This window comes from Artibeus jamaicensis, unplaced genomic scaffold, assembly GCF_021234435.1.
Source record: "Artibeus jamaicensis isolate MK-2021 breed Jamaican fruit bat unplaced genomic scaffold, CSHL_Jam_final contig_685, whole genome shotgun sequence".
NCBI classification, from domain to species: Eukaryota; Metazoa; Chordata; class Mammalia; order Chiroptera; family Phyllostomidae; genus Artibeus; species Artibeus jamaicensis.
Window position 1 is genome coordinate 26,177,660 of NW_026521924.1, and position 16,115 is coordinate 26,193,774.

General features: G+C 54.4%; 1 protein-coding gene across 3 annotated transcripts in view; it reads right to left on the reverse strand.

Annotated features, from left to right (window-relative positions):
* ELMO2 (engulfment and cell motility 2) overlaps window positions 1–16,115 on the reverse strand; it is a 34,549-nt gene that overhangs the window by 1,558 nt on the left and 16,876 nt on the right. For all 3 annotated transcript variants that reach the window (XM_037164485.2, XM_037164487.2, XM_037164486.2), the window contains exons 8-20: window positions 15,142–15,293; window positions 14,469–14,547; window positions 11,330–11,380; window positions 6,999–7,121; window positions 6,542–6,676; window positions 5,859–5,963; window positions 5,646–5,754; window positions 5,069–5,205; window positions 4,106–4,269; window positions 3,876–3,988; window positions 3,602–3,709; window positions 2,782–2,864; window positions 1,060–1,137 (exon numbers count right to left, since the gene is read on the reverse strand). In XM_037164485.2, the coding sequence (XP_037020380.1) occupies window positions 1,060–1,137; window positions 2,782–2,864; window positions 3,602–3,709; window positions 3,876–3,988; window positions 4,106–4,269; window positions 5,069–5,205; window positions 5,646–5,754; window positions 5,859–5,963; window positions 6,542–6,676; window positions 6,999–7,121; window positions 11,330–11,380; window positions 14,469–14,547; window positions 15,142–15,293 (1,437 nt within the window). The remainder of the gene's footprint in view (window positions 1–1,059; window positions 1,138–2,781; window positions 2,865–3,601; window positions 3,710–3,875; window positions 3,989–4,105; window positions 4,270–5,068; window positions 5,206–5,645; window positions 5,755–5,858; window positions 5,964–6,541; window positions 6,677–6,998; window positions 7,122–11,329; window positions 11,381–14,468; window positions 14,548–15,141; window positions 15,294–16,115) is intronic.

Sequence of the window (16,115 nt, forward strand, 5' to 3'; positions counted from 1 at the left end):
GAGGTCCCTTTTCTAGGGTCCACACCGGTCTCTTTGGGCCCTACTCGGAGACGCAATTCTGACTTGGGATAACAAGGAGAAGCTGGGGGCTGGTCACTCCCTTTCTCAAAAGACCTTTTGGTTTTTATGACGGACTGACATTTAAGCTCCCAAAGATATTATAAAGTATAATTTTGAAAAATGCAATTACAGAATACAGCACAAGAAGACCTGAGCACCCAGGCATCAGGTTCCTGAAACTGCTCCTGAAATTAGTAATAGGGGAAGGGAGAATACCCGGTAGGTGAGAAAGCGGGACACGAAAGCAACCACTGGGGACCTCACACGAAGTGCACTGAAGAACACCCAGTCAATAAATGTGGAAATTAAATACCAGAGAAGTGAAACCTGAGGGTGTCAGGAGAGCAGGGAGTAACAGGGACTTGTCAGCCCACCCCTCCCTAACCTGTTATATCTTTTCCTGGTGCCTTTTCTCACCTGTCTCCCCACCTGCTAGTGCTTCACTCCCCCTCCCCCGCCCCCCACTGGCAGCTCTGGCCCCGCCTAAGTGTCTCTTCCTCCAGAAGCCCCGCCTCTTGCTTCCTCCGATGGCTCTCAGAGCTCCCCAGACCCATATGGTTTCAACCGCAGTGAGTCAGGCAACATCTCATGGCTTCTGTGCTGCCAACGAAACTGTAGGCCTGTGTCAACAGCAAGACAAAGCCATCTGGCTTCAAAGCCCAGGCCAGATCTACCCCTTCGGCAGGAGCCCTGAGGTCTGTCAGGTTCGCTGGGGTAGGTGGCCACACAAACGGAAAAGAGGAAAATTTCCCTACTCCCAGGCAAACAGGTTATTCCTAGCTGGCCCATCTTTCTAAGACCCCCTATAGCTACTGCTGAAGGGTGACCTGAGGGCCTGGCTCTGGGGAAAAGGACCCCCCGCTGGCACATTCTCAGTGTCCGACAGCGTTGCGGCTTCCTGCCCTTAGGGACTGGGCATTTCCTGTTCTGCCCGCTCCTCGCCTCCTGCTGAGGAACCGCAGGGGGCTGGGCTGTGCAAGGCAGTGCCACGCCGCTCACCTCGTACTTATTAGGTGCGATGAAGTTTAGGGTCTCGTCAGGGTCGTACAGGATGGAGAAGGCCAGTTCCAACACCTCCTGCAGGAAAGAGGTTTCAGTGAGTTGGAGCAATGGCCCGGCTTGGGCTCTGCACACCGAGATCTCGGTCAGAGTCCGAGGAACGTGGCACCACCGCAGAATGTGCTGGTTCAGTTTGGACGCCCTCAGAGCCCCAGGGCATGCGCACAAGAGTAGCTGGAGATGAGGCCCAGTGGTGCCTGACCGACCTTACCTCGCCCACCCCCCACCCAAGTCAGGTCTAAGATGTGGTGATACTTTTAAGATCTGAGAAAAGGCATTACTCAGTACTCAAGAGCTCCCGAACATCAGAGTCCGTGACAGTGTACTACCTTAGGTAAGTATGTCGGCAATTAAACCGAAAGGTCTTAACAGTTTAAAGCCAATGAAAACAAATTGTGGCCAAAGATGGAAACATTTGGTTACTGACAACATAACTGTTGTGGGCTGAAACTGGTATGATTTGCTTGTTAAATCCCGAGTCCATAATAATACTAAAAAACAAAACAAAACACATCCAACAGTGGGGACTGTTGGGTGATGCCAGGGGACTAACTCTTTCTTTTTTTTTTTTTCTCTCTTTTTTTTTTTTTTTTAATTTTATTTGATTACTTTTCAAGTACATTTTTTTTTCTCTTTAACTCTTTCTTTTTAAAGAAAGTGCAGAATAGTAAAGGATCCAGCATTTATCCTCCTTCCTTACATGAACCACATCACTGGGAGCTAACAACAGGTGACCGCAAGTTTCTCTCCAGAGAAGCAGTTCAGCTAATAAGTGAAAAGGCGTCAGAACATCACTGGTCAGCAAGCCGGAGCTGCTAACAGCACGAGGCGCTGAGCAGCCAGCACACTGACTTCACAAACAGACAACCACACCTGTGTGTCTCCTGATGGAATGGAAGACCATCTAGGAAGGAGTCTTAAAAAAAAACAGGTCGAACCTGAAATGGATCAAGCCTCTAGATCTCTGTACCAGGTACAGGTCTGGAGCAGAGGGACAAGTCAACTGCACCGTGGGGGGACCATCGGCACATTTCAGACCCCGAGAAACTACCAAACAAGCAACCTGGTTTCTCCAACTAATAAACTGCAGAGGAAAAATAAGATGAAAATGATGGATGGGGACCTTACGAACTCAGAAACTTAGAAGACGAATCACAGAGTGAGCCCTCATTTAGATTCTGACCTCGCAAACACGATGGCAATGAACATATGGTATCCGTGTGTACAGACATATAAACGTGCATATTTATAGAAAAATTATGTTATTTATATGATAATGGGTGGAAATTCAAACATCAGTGGAATATTTGACACTAAATAACTTTTCTTTTTAGGCGTGATTAACGGTGGTGTGATTATGTTGAAGGAGTCCTTTTAATCTAGAGATAGTCTAAATATTTACAGATGGACTGGTGCACCCCTTGGGGCTTTCTTCAAAGTGGTAAGGGAGAGAGGCAGATGCACAGCATCCGCCGTGGCCGTGGAGGCTGGGTGGCGCAGGCGTGGGAGTTCTGTCTACCGCTGTGTGCGTTCAGAACTGCTCGTGCGTAGTGAAGCGTGCAGGCGCAGTCTGGGGCGAGACCGCGCACCCAAAGCCGCCACCACCGGGCGCCCGGGAATCACCACAGCGGTGGCGCAGTCTCGGGCGGCTTCTCCACCCACCTTGTTCTGTTTCAGCGCGCTCTTCTCCTTCATGTGGGGGCAATCTTTCCCAGTGACAATGGCCTTAATGTCTGCAACAGGAACTGTTAAACGGAGGGCATTAGTCTCTGGAAGCCTCACGCGACAGGTTGGTTCTTGGTTCGGGTCTAGAAGGGAAGCCCCCGCCCCTAGACGCAGAGGGCTGTATCGGCTCCGGGAGTGTGGCCTCCATCATTCCCTCCTCCATGGTCACTTCCCGTGGGCCACGGCCTGCTGGGCTGTGTTGAATCCGACTGGAGGGCAGTTCAGGGCTTTTGGGTCGTCTCCCCAAGGCGTGGGGCCTCCGACACCCGCCTCACTTTCACGTCACCGTAATGACAGTGATGATGCCACCACAGCAAATGGCAGTGACAAGACCTAACGGTTTTGCTTGTTACCTACTTGCTACTGGTTCTAAGTGCTTTACCCACACTACTCCTTCACGCCTCTTCTGAGGGAGGTGTGGCTGTCATTTTGAGAGAAGAAACTAAGGCAGGAGGGAGGATGAACTTGCAATCCATTAGAATTAATTAAATCAGTAGCAAAGCCTGGGTGTGAACAGCCTCCACCTCTCACCTTGGTTTTGTGTCGCCCTCTGCAGAGTCAGCACCCGCCCCCTGCGGTCTCACTGGTCACCCTGGCAGCCCTGGGGGGTGGGCCGCAGGAGTGACCCTGGCCAGCGAGGAAATGGGTCCAGGGAGAGAACTGGCCCCAGACCAGGTCAGCTTGAAACTGCCAGGACTGGAACTACCCCGACATCGAGTCCCGCTACCAGGACACAGCAGCGGAGGACTGAACCTACTTTTCTCCTGCAGGGATTCGAACGTCACCTCCCCCTGCGGGTTGTCATCCAAATCTCCGTAGTGCAGGACTTTGTGATTCAGCGCCAGGCGGCAGTACCAGAAGCGCTCTGGAACACAGGGGACGCACGGCGGGTGAGCGAGGACGGTTCTGGGGAAGGCCTGGGCACCCAAAGGGCGAAGGGTGCCCTGTTCCCTGCCTGCTCCCCGCAGGGCCCGCCCTGGCAGGCGACTCTGGGCAGCAAGGACCAGCCCAGGGCCCCAGGGCCCCCTCACCTTGCCTTCGGCGGTTCCCAATCTTTCGGAAGCTGCTGCCCTCACAGAGCCGGTTCAGGCGCTGCTGCTTGATCAGCTCAAGGATCTCGGGCTGGATCTTCTCCCTCAGCTCCCTGGGGTGGGGGGAGGGGGGGGGGGGGGGGAGTAGGGGAGACAGGCACCAAGGTGAGGAGAGGGCCCCAGCGACGATTAGCCCGCCTCCCCGAAGCCTGCTCTGGGACGGCACTCACACAATCGGCGGGGACTGGAAGTCATCCTGACTCATCCTCTCGGACTGGCGCAGCCTCAGGATCTCCGAGTAGCTCAGGCTGCGCAGTTTGCTCTTGAACTGATCCAGAGAGTTGGGCTTGGAGGGCAGCGCGCGCGTGATCTGCTCTCGGACCACCTGCATGACCTGAGGAGGAGGAAGGAGGCGCCCTGCTCACGCTCTGACACGGGTGCTGCCTCAGGGGCACGGAGGCTCTGCCCTAGCCCCTGGCCTCGGAACGGTGGGCACTACAGACCTGCGCTGGGGGCGCAGGGCACCCCGTGCTAGGGCACACCTCCCCAGACGGTTACTGGGGACAAGCAACTGGTGGTGACAAATGCTTTATTTCTCACAAGTTTCAATTAGTCAAGGGTGTGACATGAGCAAAGGTATTTGGAGTCAGAGAGAAACGGGTTCAGATCCTGACTCTGTCCCTTCACCTGTTCCTTGAACAAGTCACTTCACATCCTCAGGCTTCTGCCTCCTCTTTAAAGGGAGAGACAGACACATGCTGCCAGAAGGACGAGGAGACGTCTGTGGAGGCAGGGTGCCTGGACACTGAGGTGTGTCCATAAAATGTGTCACTTCCCCTAAAACAAGGGAAAAGCCGGCCATCAGAGTGTGTATCCGGCCAGCGCTCCACCAGCGACAGAAAAAAAGGACTACGGTGAAACAGAAACGATCGTCACTGGGTGGTGGGATTATGGAAAAGCCTTCTCCTCTTTACACTTCCAGTGAGAGTCCGTCCTTCCCTTAAGGAAGACAGGAGGGGCAAGACACGTGGTCATGTGACAGAGGAAGCACAGCCAGAGGGGACCGAGGCGCCACTGCCTCAGCGCTTGTGACTCAGCACTTCGGACCACGCTGGTCTCCCAGCTGGGCACTTCTCTGGCTCTGGCCAGCTGATGGTCCCAGCCCATGGACCTCGGAGCTCTGCGACACTGACCTTGTTGAAGTCCTCAGCCGTTGCCCTCATCTCCTTCCAGGTCTTGTTCAGCAGCTGGATGCAGATTCCAAAGAGCTCTTCAAAGGCTCGGTCGTGGGTGAAGAACATCGGGTGGTAATCGTTGCGCCCCTCGTTTGCTGCGGAAGAAAAGGGGTGGGGCAAGGGTGAGCTGGGAGCTCACGCCCAGGACCTCGGGATGCTCTGCACCAAGTCCAGGGGAACAAAACCAGAGGGAGGACCAGGGCTAAGGAGGAGGGTGGGTTGGGCCGTTCTCCACTTCCGGAGCCTTCTTCTCCAGGGCACCTTCTCCCCGTCCGCCTCTACCCTGTGACAGAGTCGGCTAGTCCTTACACATGAGAGTGAGGGGATGGTGGTGTAGCTCTTGCACATGTTCAAATCACCAGCTTGGGCAAAGCCGTAGCCGAGGTTCCCGTTAACAAAGATAAAGTGGATTACTGCTCCCTTGGTGACAGAGGATGCCCGGCCCCAACGACCCCCAACGTCATGACCTTGGGCCTCCCCCCGGCTCCTGACTCAAAGGACTGGCTGAGGGAGAGGGGCTGCCGCAAGGACTTACGGAGTTCCCCAACCTGCAGGATTTCACAGAGCATCTTGGTGAGCTCGATGGCACTGCGGCCAAAGGGGCATTCGTGTTTGTCTTCACGACTGCTGTTCTCCAGGACAATCTGTGGGGGACAGAGGGAAGGGGGTGAGGGAGGAGAGGGAAGGGGGGTGAAGGAGAGTCCAGAGAGGTGGCGCCAGGACTGAGAACGCGGGCTCCCAGCCTTACCCGGATGTAAGTGTCCTGATGGACTTTGGCCAAGTACAGCATGTTGTCCAGGGCCAGCATTCCAGGAGGAGTCTGCGTGAAGTCCATTGCCGGGTTGATATGGTTCTGGAGGAACAGAGACCCAACTGGAGAATCGGGAGTCTCCTCTGGGTGTCACGGAGGGGAAGCCCTGTCGCCCCTCCTCCGAGTGCCACCAGCACTGCAGACCTACCTCTGTCCAGCCCTTTCACACACCACCACTACCTGGAGGCTGCGCCCTGCCCGCTGGGCGGGGCTGACCCCCCCTGTATGCCCAGCACATGGCAGGCTGCTGGGTGCTGAGTAGGTGCCCATTAGTATTTAACCGAATTAACTCCATCCTCAAGCTGCATCCTATTACAAAATATCCACACCATTCGCTGCTGTGGTGAGAGGTGCCCCAGGTCGCCTCTCCATCCCTTTGGCTGCGCTCCTGGTCCTGACTGTGATGCCTTTGTTTCACAGGCTCGTTGTGGACATGAACTTGGGAATCTGCCATCTCAGAGGCAAACCAAGTGTCAAGCGCTTCCTCCAGCTTCTTAGTGCCATCTATTCCACCAATGTGAAGGCGGGGGGCGGGGGGGGGGGACCTGGGCTCTGGCTGGGTGGGCTCTGGCTTCCTGCCAGGGAGAAGGCCTGCGAGGTCTGAGCTTTGGGAAACTCACAGTGAACCCCAGCATTTTGTAGTCCTTCGTATACATGGCTTTGCGCTTCTCAGTCCCGCTCCCGGGGACAGTGCTGGAGTCGGACTCTGCGTCAAACGCAATCCTCCTCAGTTCGAATATAATGTCCCTCTGAGCCTGAGAGGTGGAACAGACAGTCGCAGGTGAGTCCGCTACCAAGGGGAGCAAGGAAAAGGAGGAGGGGGCTGGGCTTGTGAGGAGCTCCAGCCCGATGGGCCTCTGAGGAGGCATCACTTCTGCCTTAGCAGGGCCGGGATGGGCTCGGCCCCGGGTGAACCGGCGGGAAGAGGTCTCGGTGAGACCACAGCTGGGTTTCTCGGAGCAGAGGCACTGGTTTCTGCACAAAGCGGACGCTCAGCACACAGACTGAGGCTGGAATGCACCACGTCCAGCAGCGTACAGTTTAAGCCAGGAAAGCTCTGCCCCACCTGGCACCTACCTGGTCATTGGGGTCCATCTTGGTCATCATCCTTTCTTCTAGGAGGTTAAAGGTCAGGACTTGCAGGACATACAGCTGATGGGCCATCTCGGTTTTGATTGGGCGGTTCCCTCGGATCACATGCTAGAAAAAGCAAAGGCAGAGAGCAGGGGGCTGAACTGATCTCCTCTCACTAAAGAGTCACATCCGTGCCGGTGAGAAAAAAAGCGCGCTGGGCAGGGTCAGGACTTTCCTCCCACACACGGGGACTTCACGGTCTAGGAGGGGGCGGAGCAGGAACGGGTGCATTCGGGCAGAGGTGACTCACTACAGGCCCGAAGGACACCGTCCTCTTCTCTGCCCTCCGCTGGTCAGGGGAAGTGGACTGGTGGGTGGAGGCTACACTGGACCACCCCAAAGAGGAGGGAGGCTACCCCGAAAGATCGTGATACTGGAGATCAGTGGCTGGAGCTACTCCAATCAGGTAGGATATTGACGACTGCAATCAGTAAGTAATCACTACTCTCAATTCGGACCAGTCACATCTCAAATGCTCCACAGCATCGTGTGGCTGGCGGCTACCGAACTGGACCTCAGAGGGGTAGCGATTGCTCACGAAAATCCAAGACAACAGCTAGTGTGACAGAGAAAGGTTTGCTTGTACAATTGGGCAGCATCATTTAGTTTTCCCTGAGACAGACAAAATGTTTTAGACGGCCTTGCCAAGTAGAGAGGCTTTAGAAAAGGTCATTTTCTTTAAATGACGCAGAGACAGCTACATGCACGGAAGCGTCGACCACTCCTCGCCCGCCCCCTCACCGTGACCTCCCTCCTCTCTCTTCTACACTTGTCCCCTCCTTCTCGCACGTCAGTGTCAGCGTGGGCCCCTCTCCCTCCTCCAACTCTGTCCTGCCCACTCTCGGTCCACCACTCTGTCCCTCTGATACCCACCCCTCTCCAGTTCTCACCCTCTATCTCCGCCCTTTTCTTGCCCACTGCACCGTCCTCTGTCCCTCGGGCTGATCAAAGCCGGGTGACGTTCCTGTCTCAGGCGGCCCATGCTCACGGCCACGGGCCTGCTCTTTCCCGCTCCCCACGCTGTCTCCCCGCCATCTCGAATCCTGTCACTCTTGTCTGTCTCGTCCAAAGACGAGACCCTGCCCAGTCCCCAGCGCAAACCGCCCGCGTCCTTCATGTCCTTTGCCTATGCCTGGCAGTGTCTCCAGGCCTGTGCTGTCCGACGTGCCAGCCACCGGCCCCATGTGGCTCTTTGTATGTAAGTCCCTCACAATGAACTTCAGTCAGAACTCCAGGTCCTCGGCAGCACTAGCCACATTTCAGGCTCGCCAGGCACATATGGCAGGTGGCTGCCACTCGACGATGGGGCCGATACGGAATACTGCCACTGTCACAGCAAGTTCCGCTCCAGACCTAGCTCCAGGTCAGTGTCTTCTCCAAGCCGCTCCCTCTAACGTCAGATCGGCTCTCTCTAGGACCCGCTCTGGCTCCAGGTCAAGCCCATCAGACCTGTGCCGTCGAACCTGGTGGCCACCAGCCACGGTGGCTGCCGAACATGTGAAACGCAGCCAAGCTGGGAGGCGCTGCAACACGTGCACAGCAGACCTCAGAGCCTCCGTACAGAAAACAAACCGTGCAGCATCCCACTACTGGTTTTTTCTATCGATTATGTGTTGAAGTCATAGTATTTTGGTTATTGAATTAAGTAAAATCTTATTATTTTTTCTTTTATTGATTTCTTTTAATGGAGGGAGAGAGGGAGAGAAATATCAATTGGCTGCCTCTTGCATGTGCCCTGACTGGGAATCGAACCTGCGACCTTTTGGTTTGCAGATGATGCTCAATTGACTGAGTGAGCCACACTAGCCAGGGCTCCTGTGTTCCTTTTTAATGTTGCCGCGAGGACATTTAAAATAAAATAAGTGGTTCCTGTTGTATGTTTCCAGGGCGGCGCTGCTCTAGACCTCGTCTCTCCCACTGAGGCCAGAGTGCTTTCTCCTCCCCTCTCTCTAGCTCTGTGCCGCCCAAACAGTAGCTACCAGCCACACGTGGGTATTTACATTTCAACTGAAAAAATTTTTAAAATGACAAATTAAGTTCCCCAGTCAGACTAGATGCATTTCGAGTACTCAACCGCCACACGTGGCTAGTGGCCACCACTCTGGACAGCACTCCCAGAGCTGCAGAAATTCCGACTGGACACAGCTGCTCTGCTCTCTCTCTGCAGGGTGGGCTCATGCCCCGCCCACCCCCGAGCCCTCTCAGCCCCCTCCATCGCTGCCCCAGACACTCCTGCCCAGGCTTTCCTCCGCCACTGCCCTGCTGCCCCCCACACTCTTCTCTGCCCCACTCCGAGCCTCCTCCTCTCTGCGTCCCCTCCCGCTGCTACCCCACCTCCTCCCGACCTGTCTATCCCTACTCCCTCCTCGCCTCTCCAGAATGCATCAAACCACTTTAAAGATGCGTTCAAGTTCATGTGATGTTGGTGTTCATTCACCTTAACCCCCCTTTCTCAGACACACCACAGGGGAAAGGTAACTGCCGCAGCCCTCAATGGCTTCAAGTTCAGCTCCAGCAGGTGGGTGGGTTGTGGTCTCCGAGGTTTTAGGTGGCATCTTATTTGACTGTCAGATACCTCAAGGCCTGTGTTCTTTGGCTCGACGCAGTTAAACTCCTGGACTGCAGGGAGCCTGCATTAAGCATTTCCTAGCAGACTATTTAAGTCCCGAGCCCTGACACGGAATTGTCTTCTGTACTGGAATTTTAGCCTTGACACAAACTTTGTCCAGGAATGAGTTGAACTTCTAACTCCATTCAAGTAAATAATAAGCTTCAAACTTCATTAAATTTCCCAGAGGGGCACCCCCCCGCCCATGCACAGCGGACCGACGACTGCTCAGGAATGCGGACAGGGATGCGGGGAAGCCGTGTGCTCTCCGCCGCTCACGGGCAGTGCTCGAGCGTTCGCGGAGGTCCCTCCTCCCCGGCAGGCCACGGGGCCGTGACCAGGGAAGTGGCCAGCGGGCAGGGGCTGGCTCTGTGCCCGAGGCCTGACGGGCTCTGCACATTCAGACCAGCGACCACTGGACCCATACTCAGGGCTCACTGCTTGAATTGTCACCTCTGCACCTGCTTCACAAAGAGCCGCCAATGCAGCACAGCGCTGACCACGGGCCAGGCGGCCTGCCCAGCACCGAATACATATTAGCTCATTTAGCCTGGGTCTGGAGCAGCAACTCGGAGGCCACGGAAGTTAAGTGAGTTGCGCAAGATCAAAGACTGGCTAATGGCAGAGTGGGGGTTGGTCACTCTGAAGTTCATGGACAGAATTACTAAGCTTTTCACACTTGACTCCAAATTTCTATTATTCCCTGCACTGTGGTCTCCCAGTTCTCCCTGGTTTTTGACAACTGATAAAATGGCCTCCTTTTAGCCCACATCCCGGGCTCTTTCCCAGCTCCCACCATCCCCACCTCAGCTCCCCCGCCCCCAGTCACCACCCTGGTGACGAGGAAGTGGACCTCTTTCCAGATGCCCCCACTCCTCACCACCCCGCTCCGCTCTCCTCCCTCGCACCCCCCAGGAAACGTGCAGACCCCGGAGCGGGAGCGTCCTGCAGTGCAAGTCTGGTTGTGTCCCGGTCCTGATGAAATGCCCTCGCCTGGCCTTCGCCACCCTCTGCCACCTCTGCGGCCCTACCAGAAACGCCCTGGCTTCACCCTCTACCCACACGTCCATTCCCTCTCGGTCCCGGCCCTGCCTTCCCGAAATCTTCTTCTTGGTCTGCATACTTGTCCTCAGCCCCCCTGATGCTACTCCTCTAGAGGTGTCCTGACACCCCCGTTCAACCCAGGACTCACTGCCCCTCCTCTGAAGTCTCCGGGGCTACGAGCCTCTGCAGAACCTGACCACGTGGTGCCATGGCCACTCGCCTTCCTACTGGATGGGCCTTGGGGAGCACACACGCTCTCCCTCACCCCTGCCGGCGCCCCACGCAGCTCGGGTTTACAGCCAGTGTTCGTTCAGTGACCTGCGTTCCTTCTGTGTGCCCATTTTAACACGTTCCCCCTGACAAAAGTTTTGGGTTTGCAGGACAGCGAGCAACTCCTGGGGGGCCAGTCGGCCTCCTGGAGAAAGCTCCACAGACTTATTGAAGATAAAAAAAAAAGCTTTTCACTTTAAGTGTTTAGTGCCCATTGGTAGGGTCCCTCTGAGTGTCCTCCCTGCTGAACGGTGACTTCAGTAATAACAATACGACTATGGAATAGTAATAACTGTTACTTATAGTAACAAAACAATAGTGACAAAATAAATACAGCTTGTTCCTAACTTACATTTAGGATTATGGACCGGAGGTGCTTCTGCGCAAACGCATTGGCCATGTCCTGTTGAGAAAAATAAGCGAACGTGAGGCAAGGTGGCCGGCACACAGCTGGACAACCAAGAAGAGGTGGCGTTGTAACTCGGGCTTTTTCTTTTACATTTTTATTCCTCTCAAACAAAAAGTAGACAAATAGAAAAAATATCCACGAACCATCAAGGGGATTTTATACTCTAGCAAATTCCCTCACACTTTTCTTTGTGAGTGCAAATTCACTCAAATAGGGTTTCCCTTCCCAGTGGCACAATCGACTGCACTGTCTTCAGAGAGGGACGGAGACTGCAGCGCGACCAGGACGAGACACAGTGGTACAAGGACACCAGGTGACGGACACCGCACACGGAGCACAGAGCAGCGTGATGGCCCCAGCCGCACCCACTGGTCACTGTTCCAGGCAGACACCCAGGGCCCAGGCTGGAAGGGGCTCTGACCCCAGACCCTCCAGACCAATGGCAGGGCTTTAGCTGCCCCCACCCTGGCCCCCTCCATCCCCCACCCCACCCGGAGTGCCTCACCAGCAGAGGGAGCTGGGCCAGGCCGCTCCGGCCCAGCGAGCAGTCCCCAGCTCACTTCTGACCGTCCTAGAGAACCTGCTGGGTGCTTTGGGGCCATTTTTCATAACATTTAAAATTGTATTTGGTTCTGATTTTAACAGGAACACTTTATTTATTTAACACACTCAGGTAAGTTTCCTACTTAAGTGAATCTTCCAGGGGTTGAAGCTTTAAGGGTCCTCTCAGAACCATTACTTGGACCGTTCTTATGCAAATCTCCTAAAAATACATTATATACACCTTTATTTCGGAAGAGAGGGCAGTGACCGCCACTCAATCACCACACAGGACTTGGCTTCGCCAAACGGCCATCGCTGCTGAAACCTGCAGCTCTCGTCCCTCCACAAACTGCTCCCAGGTCACCCTGCCTTTCATTTTCCCGACAGCTTCTCATAATTCTTCGGACTCTGCCTCCCAGTGTCAGCCATCACTCTTATAATGTTAATTAGTATGACTTCACTTTCAATGCCGCTGCCTTCATCTAATGCACCGAGGACTCCAAGTCCATCGGCCTGAGGCAGCGGCCACACGTCTCCCGCAGAGGAGTACCCACGAGTCTCGTCCCTCACTCTCTCACGTCTGGATTTCTGGCCACGCTCCAAACGCTGATGCTGCCAGGAACACCGAGTTTTACTCTCTCTGCCCTGGGCACACACCAACTGGAGGGGGAGGAGGGTGGCCTAGAAACTCCTCTGGTAGCTACAGGAGGTCAGCTGGAGATTAAATCTTGCTGTGGACCACTAACAAAGTGGCTCATGCAGTGGTCTACGGCTAGAATATAAAGGCCTCAGACCAAAGGCTTCTCTGTGGGGCTGACGGGGGCGGGGGGCAGCGCTCATCCTCTTTCAGATCCCTGCAGGGCTGGCCTCTCTCTAAACTCCCTCACAGGAAATGAGCACCCAACTTCCCCCTTGTCAACTGTCTACACCTTTTCAAATCCTCGAGGTCCAGTCCATGTCCAAAAAGGCCTGGCTTTACCTTTACGCTTCGCTGTATCAGGTTGGGAGGTGATACGTCATGGCATCACTTAGATGAAAGCCACGGGCTGTTTCTGAATCTGATCTTCCTGGGCTGACCTACGGATACGACCACTAAAGGCAAGTTACGAAGGGAAGACTGGGCCGCGTTCCCTGGGACAGGCTTCGCCTTCATCCTCCATGTGACTCTAATCTGTGCTGAAGCTCCGGTGTCCGGACAAATGAGACTGACGGCATGCAACCTGTCCTGTGCCTTGAGTTCCCTGAACGGCTGAGCAGATGTGAGACTCCTGCCCAGCTGTGATCTCCCCACCGGATGGGAGCGGGGGCCCTTTCCACACAGCGGTGCTACTTACAGTGACAGGCAGGTCTAGCGGATTAAGGTGCTTGTCCTGCCGGCAGAAAGCAAAAAGCACAGAGAGAAGCAGATGGAAGAATGAGCTTTTGGCTTACATTCAAAACAGGACAGGGAGGGGAGACATTAACGGAACAAAGCCATCCAAGAAAGACAGACAGACAGAATCACAGATGCTCCCAGTCCTCCCACTAGAGTCCACCAAGAGCTTGGCATGTTGTCTGTGAACTTCACCTGACCAAGCCCAGGGCACTGGCACACAACTGAGGCTTTTCCCAGAGAAATGTAGAAAGTTAGTGTTGAAAGGGCCCTTAGAGATCTTTTAATCTGGCCCCTTCGTTAGACAGCAAGACAAACTGAGACCCAGAGAGGTTAACGCAGGTGCCCAGCCAATGGCAGGAAGCGGACTTGGCCTCTAGTTCCTGGACTCTCTGGCTAGTGCTTCTTCGCCTGCCCAGCTCATCCCTGCGGTCCTCCCTTACAAAACAGGGTCTGGTTGGCCTCCCGACATCCTTACGAAGTGAGCGAGGCAGGTGTGGCTGCTCCCACGTTATAGGTGAGAAAACCGGGGTTCGGAGAAGTACAGCCATTTGCACTGTCACACGGCTAACGCCGAGGGCAAGGAGGGGGTTCAGAACCTGGATCGGAGGGTCTCTATACACGGAGCTTCACGTAAGTCCCTCTGCTCTTGCTTCGTAAGTAAGGCTCCTGTCTGTCTTGCTCTCCTGGGACTCAGCAGTGATGCCCAGAGGGTCTCCTCTCCCTTCCCAATTCTCCAACCAAGGGGCTGGCAAACTAAGACCAAATTTAGGCTTATTGCCTGTCTGTGTCAATAAGGTCTCATGGGAAGACAACCACGCTCATTCACTTACCGTCTGGGGATGCTTTTGGCTACAACAGCAAGGTTAAGTGGGTGCCACATGGACCATATGGCCCACAAAGCAAGAAATATTTACTCTCTGGACCTTGAGAAGAGCAAGCGTGCAGGCTCCTGCCCTAGCTTAAGCCCCTGGTAGGTCTCCTGGCTAATTTTCCCCTGGGTCTTCCTTGGCAGAGCCACTCCGGTGGGCTCGGCCCACACAAGGGCAGGGGGAAGGACTTGGGAAAATGGCTGGCTTTCTGCTCTCTGCAGAGCAAAGGGTGGGTGGGTGAGAATTCTTCTCTTGGAAGAGCCCAGGTGAAAAGCTTGAAAAGGCAGCCACAGACCTGTCTCTTGTCCTCCGGAGCCTTCAGAAAAAGCGCGTTGATCAGGGCAATGGCGTAGGTCTGGATTTCCTGGTTGGAGCTGTGCCAACAGAGAGAGAAGGCAAGAGAGACAAGAAGAGTGACCAGCCAGGTGACACTTAGAGATGGCTCACAGCATCAGTCATGGATGATGAACAAGTAATAATCTGAGGCCAAGTCTCAAAAACCTTAAAAGTGTTCAGTCAACAGATGCTAATGAGCTTCTTAAATCTGAGCTGGAAATACAGAAATGATTGGCCCCTGTTCCCAAAGAGCTCCATTTAAAATGGGACATGGATAATAAGAAATAGAGTATTTCATGTAAATATAATCATCATAGGTACAGAGACTATCTGGCCCAAAGACAGGAAAGCATCGAATTCTGTCTCGTACTGCGATGGTACAGGAAGATTGGGAAAAACTTCGCTTTACCCTGAGGGGCAAGGAGAGTTCCAGAGCATTTTACGCAGGGACAGGACATCATCAGGTCTGAACTATGAGAGGGAGCTGGCTTAGTGTGGAAGAGGTGACAGAGGAATGAACGGGCAGACCAGCAGCTTGGAATACCAGCAGGGCAGAAGGGAGACTGGAAGATTCAGCAGAGCGAGAGGGGAGAAGAGCCAGGGAAGAAGGCGGGGCAGGGACTCTTACTCACACCTGCAGGTGAGAGATGAGCTGTCCCACGGTGATTTCCTCTGCGATCTTCTGGTACAGACTCTGGCTGTTCAGGACCATGCTCTCCAGGATGGCCAGGGACCTCTGGAGGATGGACACGTCTACCATGGGCTGGCTCACGTACCCCGCAATCTAAAGCCAGACAGGAGCAGATCAGTCAGGAAGCACAGGGCCTGTGGGAGCTGGACAGCTGAGGTCCCTGACCTTAGCCCAAGAAGGCTCTCTCCTCACACACCTGCTGCCCACATCGGGGCAGTAGTCCCTGGGCGAGAGTGGTATCTGGTTTATGGCTACCTTGGCCAATATGCCAGGGATTCCCTAGGCAGAGATAACTCAGTTTCAAAGTACAGTATCCAGTCAACTGTGTTTCCTCAAAATCTAAGGGCTTAATCCTTTGTTTTCAAAACAAGGGTTCAGGTGGGACAAAGCTGACTGTAGACAGCAAGGGATCTCACTGACATCACTGGGGTTTCCCCGCACCTCTGGGAACTCTCCTCCTGACATGCGTCGTGTTCCTAGGCATGCGCAGACCACCAGAGCCTTGGGGAGGCAGAGAGGACATGCAGAGTCTCGCCATCTAACCCCCCTTCTCAATCCCCACAATAATATTCTGATATGTCCCTTGTGCCGAAATAGCTCCGGCACCAGGACGTTCCCCAAGTCTCAAGCCAATGATAGGTGTAATTCTAGGTCAGGACATAGTATTCACTGGTTCTTGTTTCCTGAACTGATGTCCCTTCTTGTGGAAGAAAGGAGAGCCAAACTAGAAGTCTCCACTCCCATCCACTGAGTCTAATCTGACAGTCCAAACAGGCTTCTGGCAGACTTGTAAACAGAAGGCGCACTTGTAAATACAGGGCAGATGCTATGAATGCTTTTCATCAGAGAGAAGTGGGAGTCGGGACGCAGGTCAGAAGACCCGGGGATGGCACTGGCCCATGGCTGGTGCTGCTT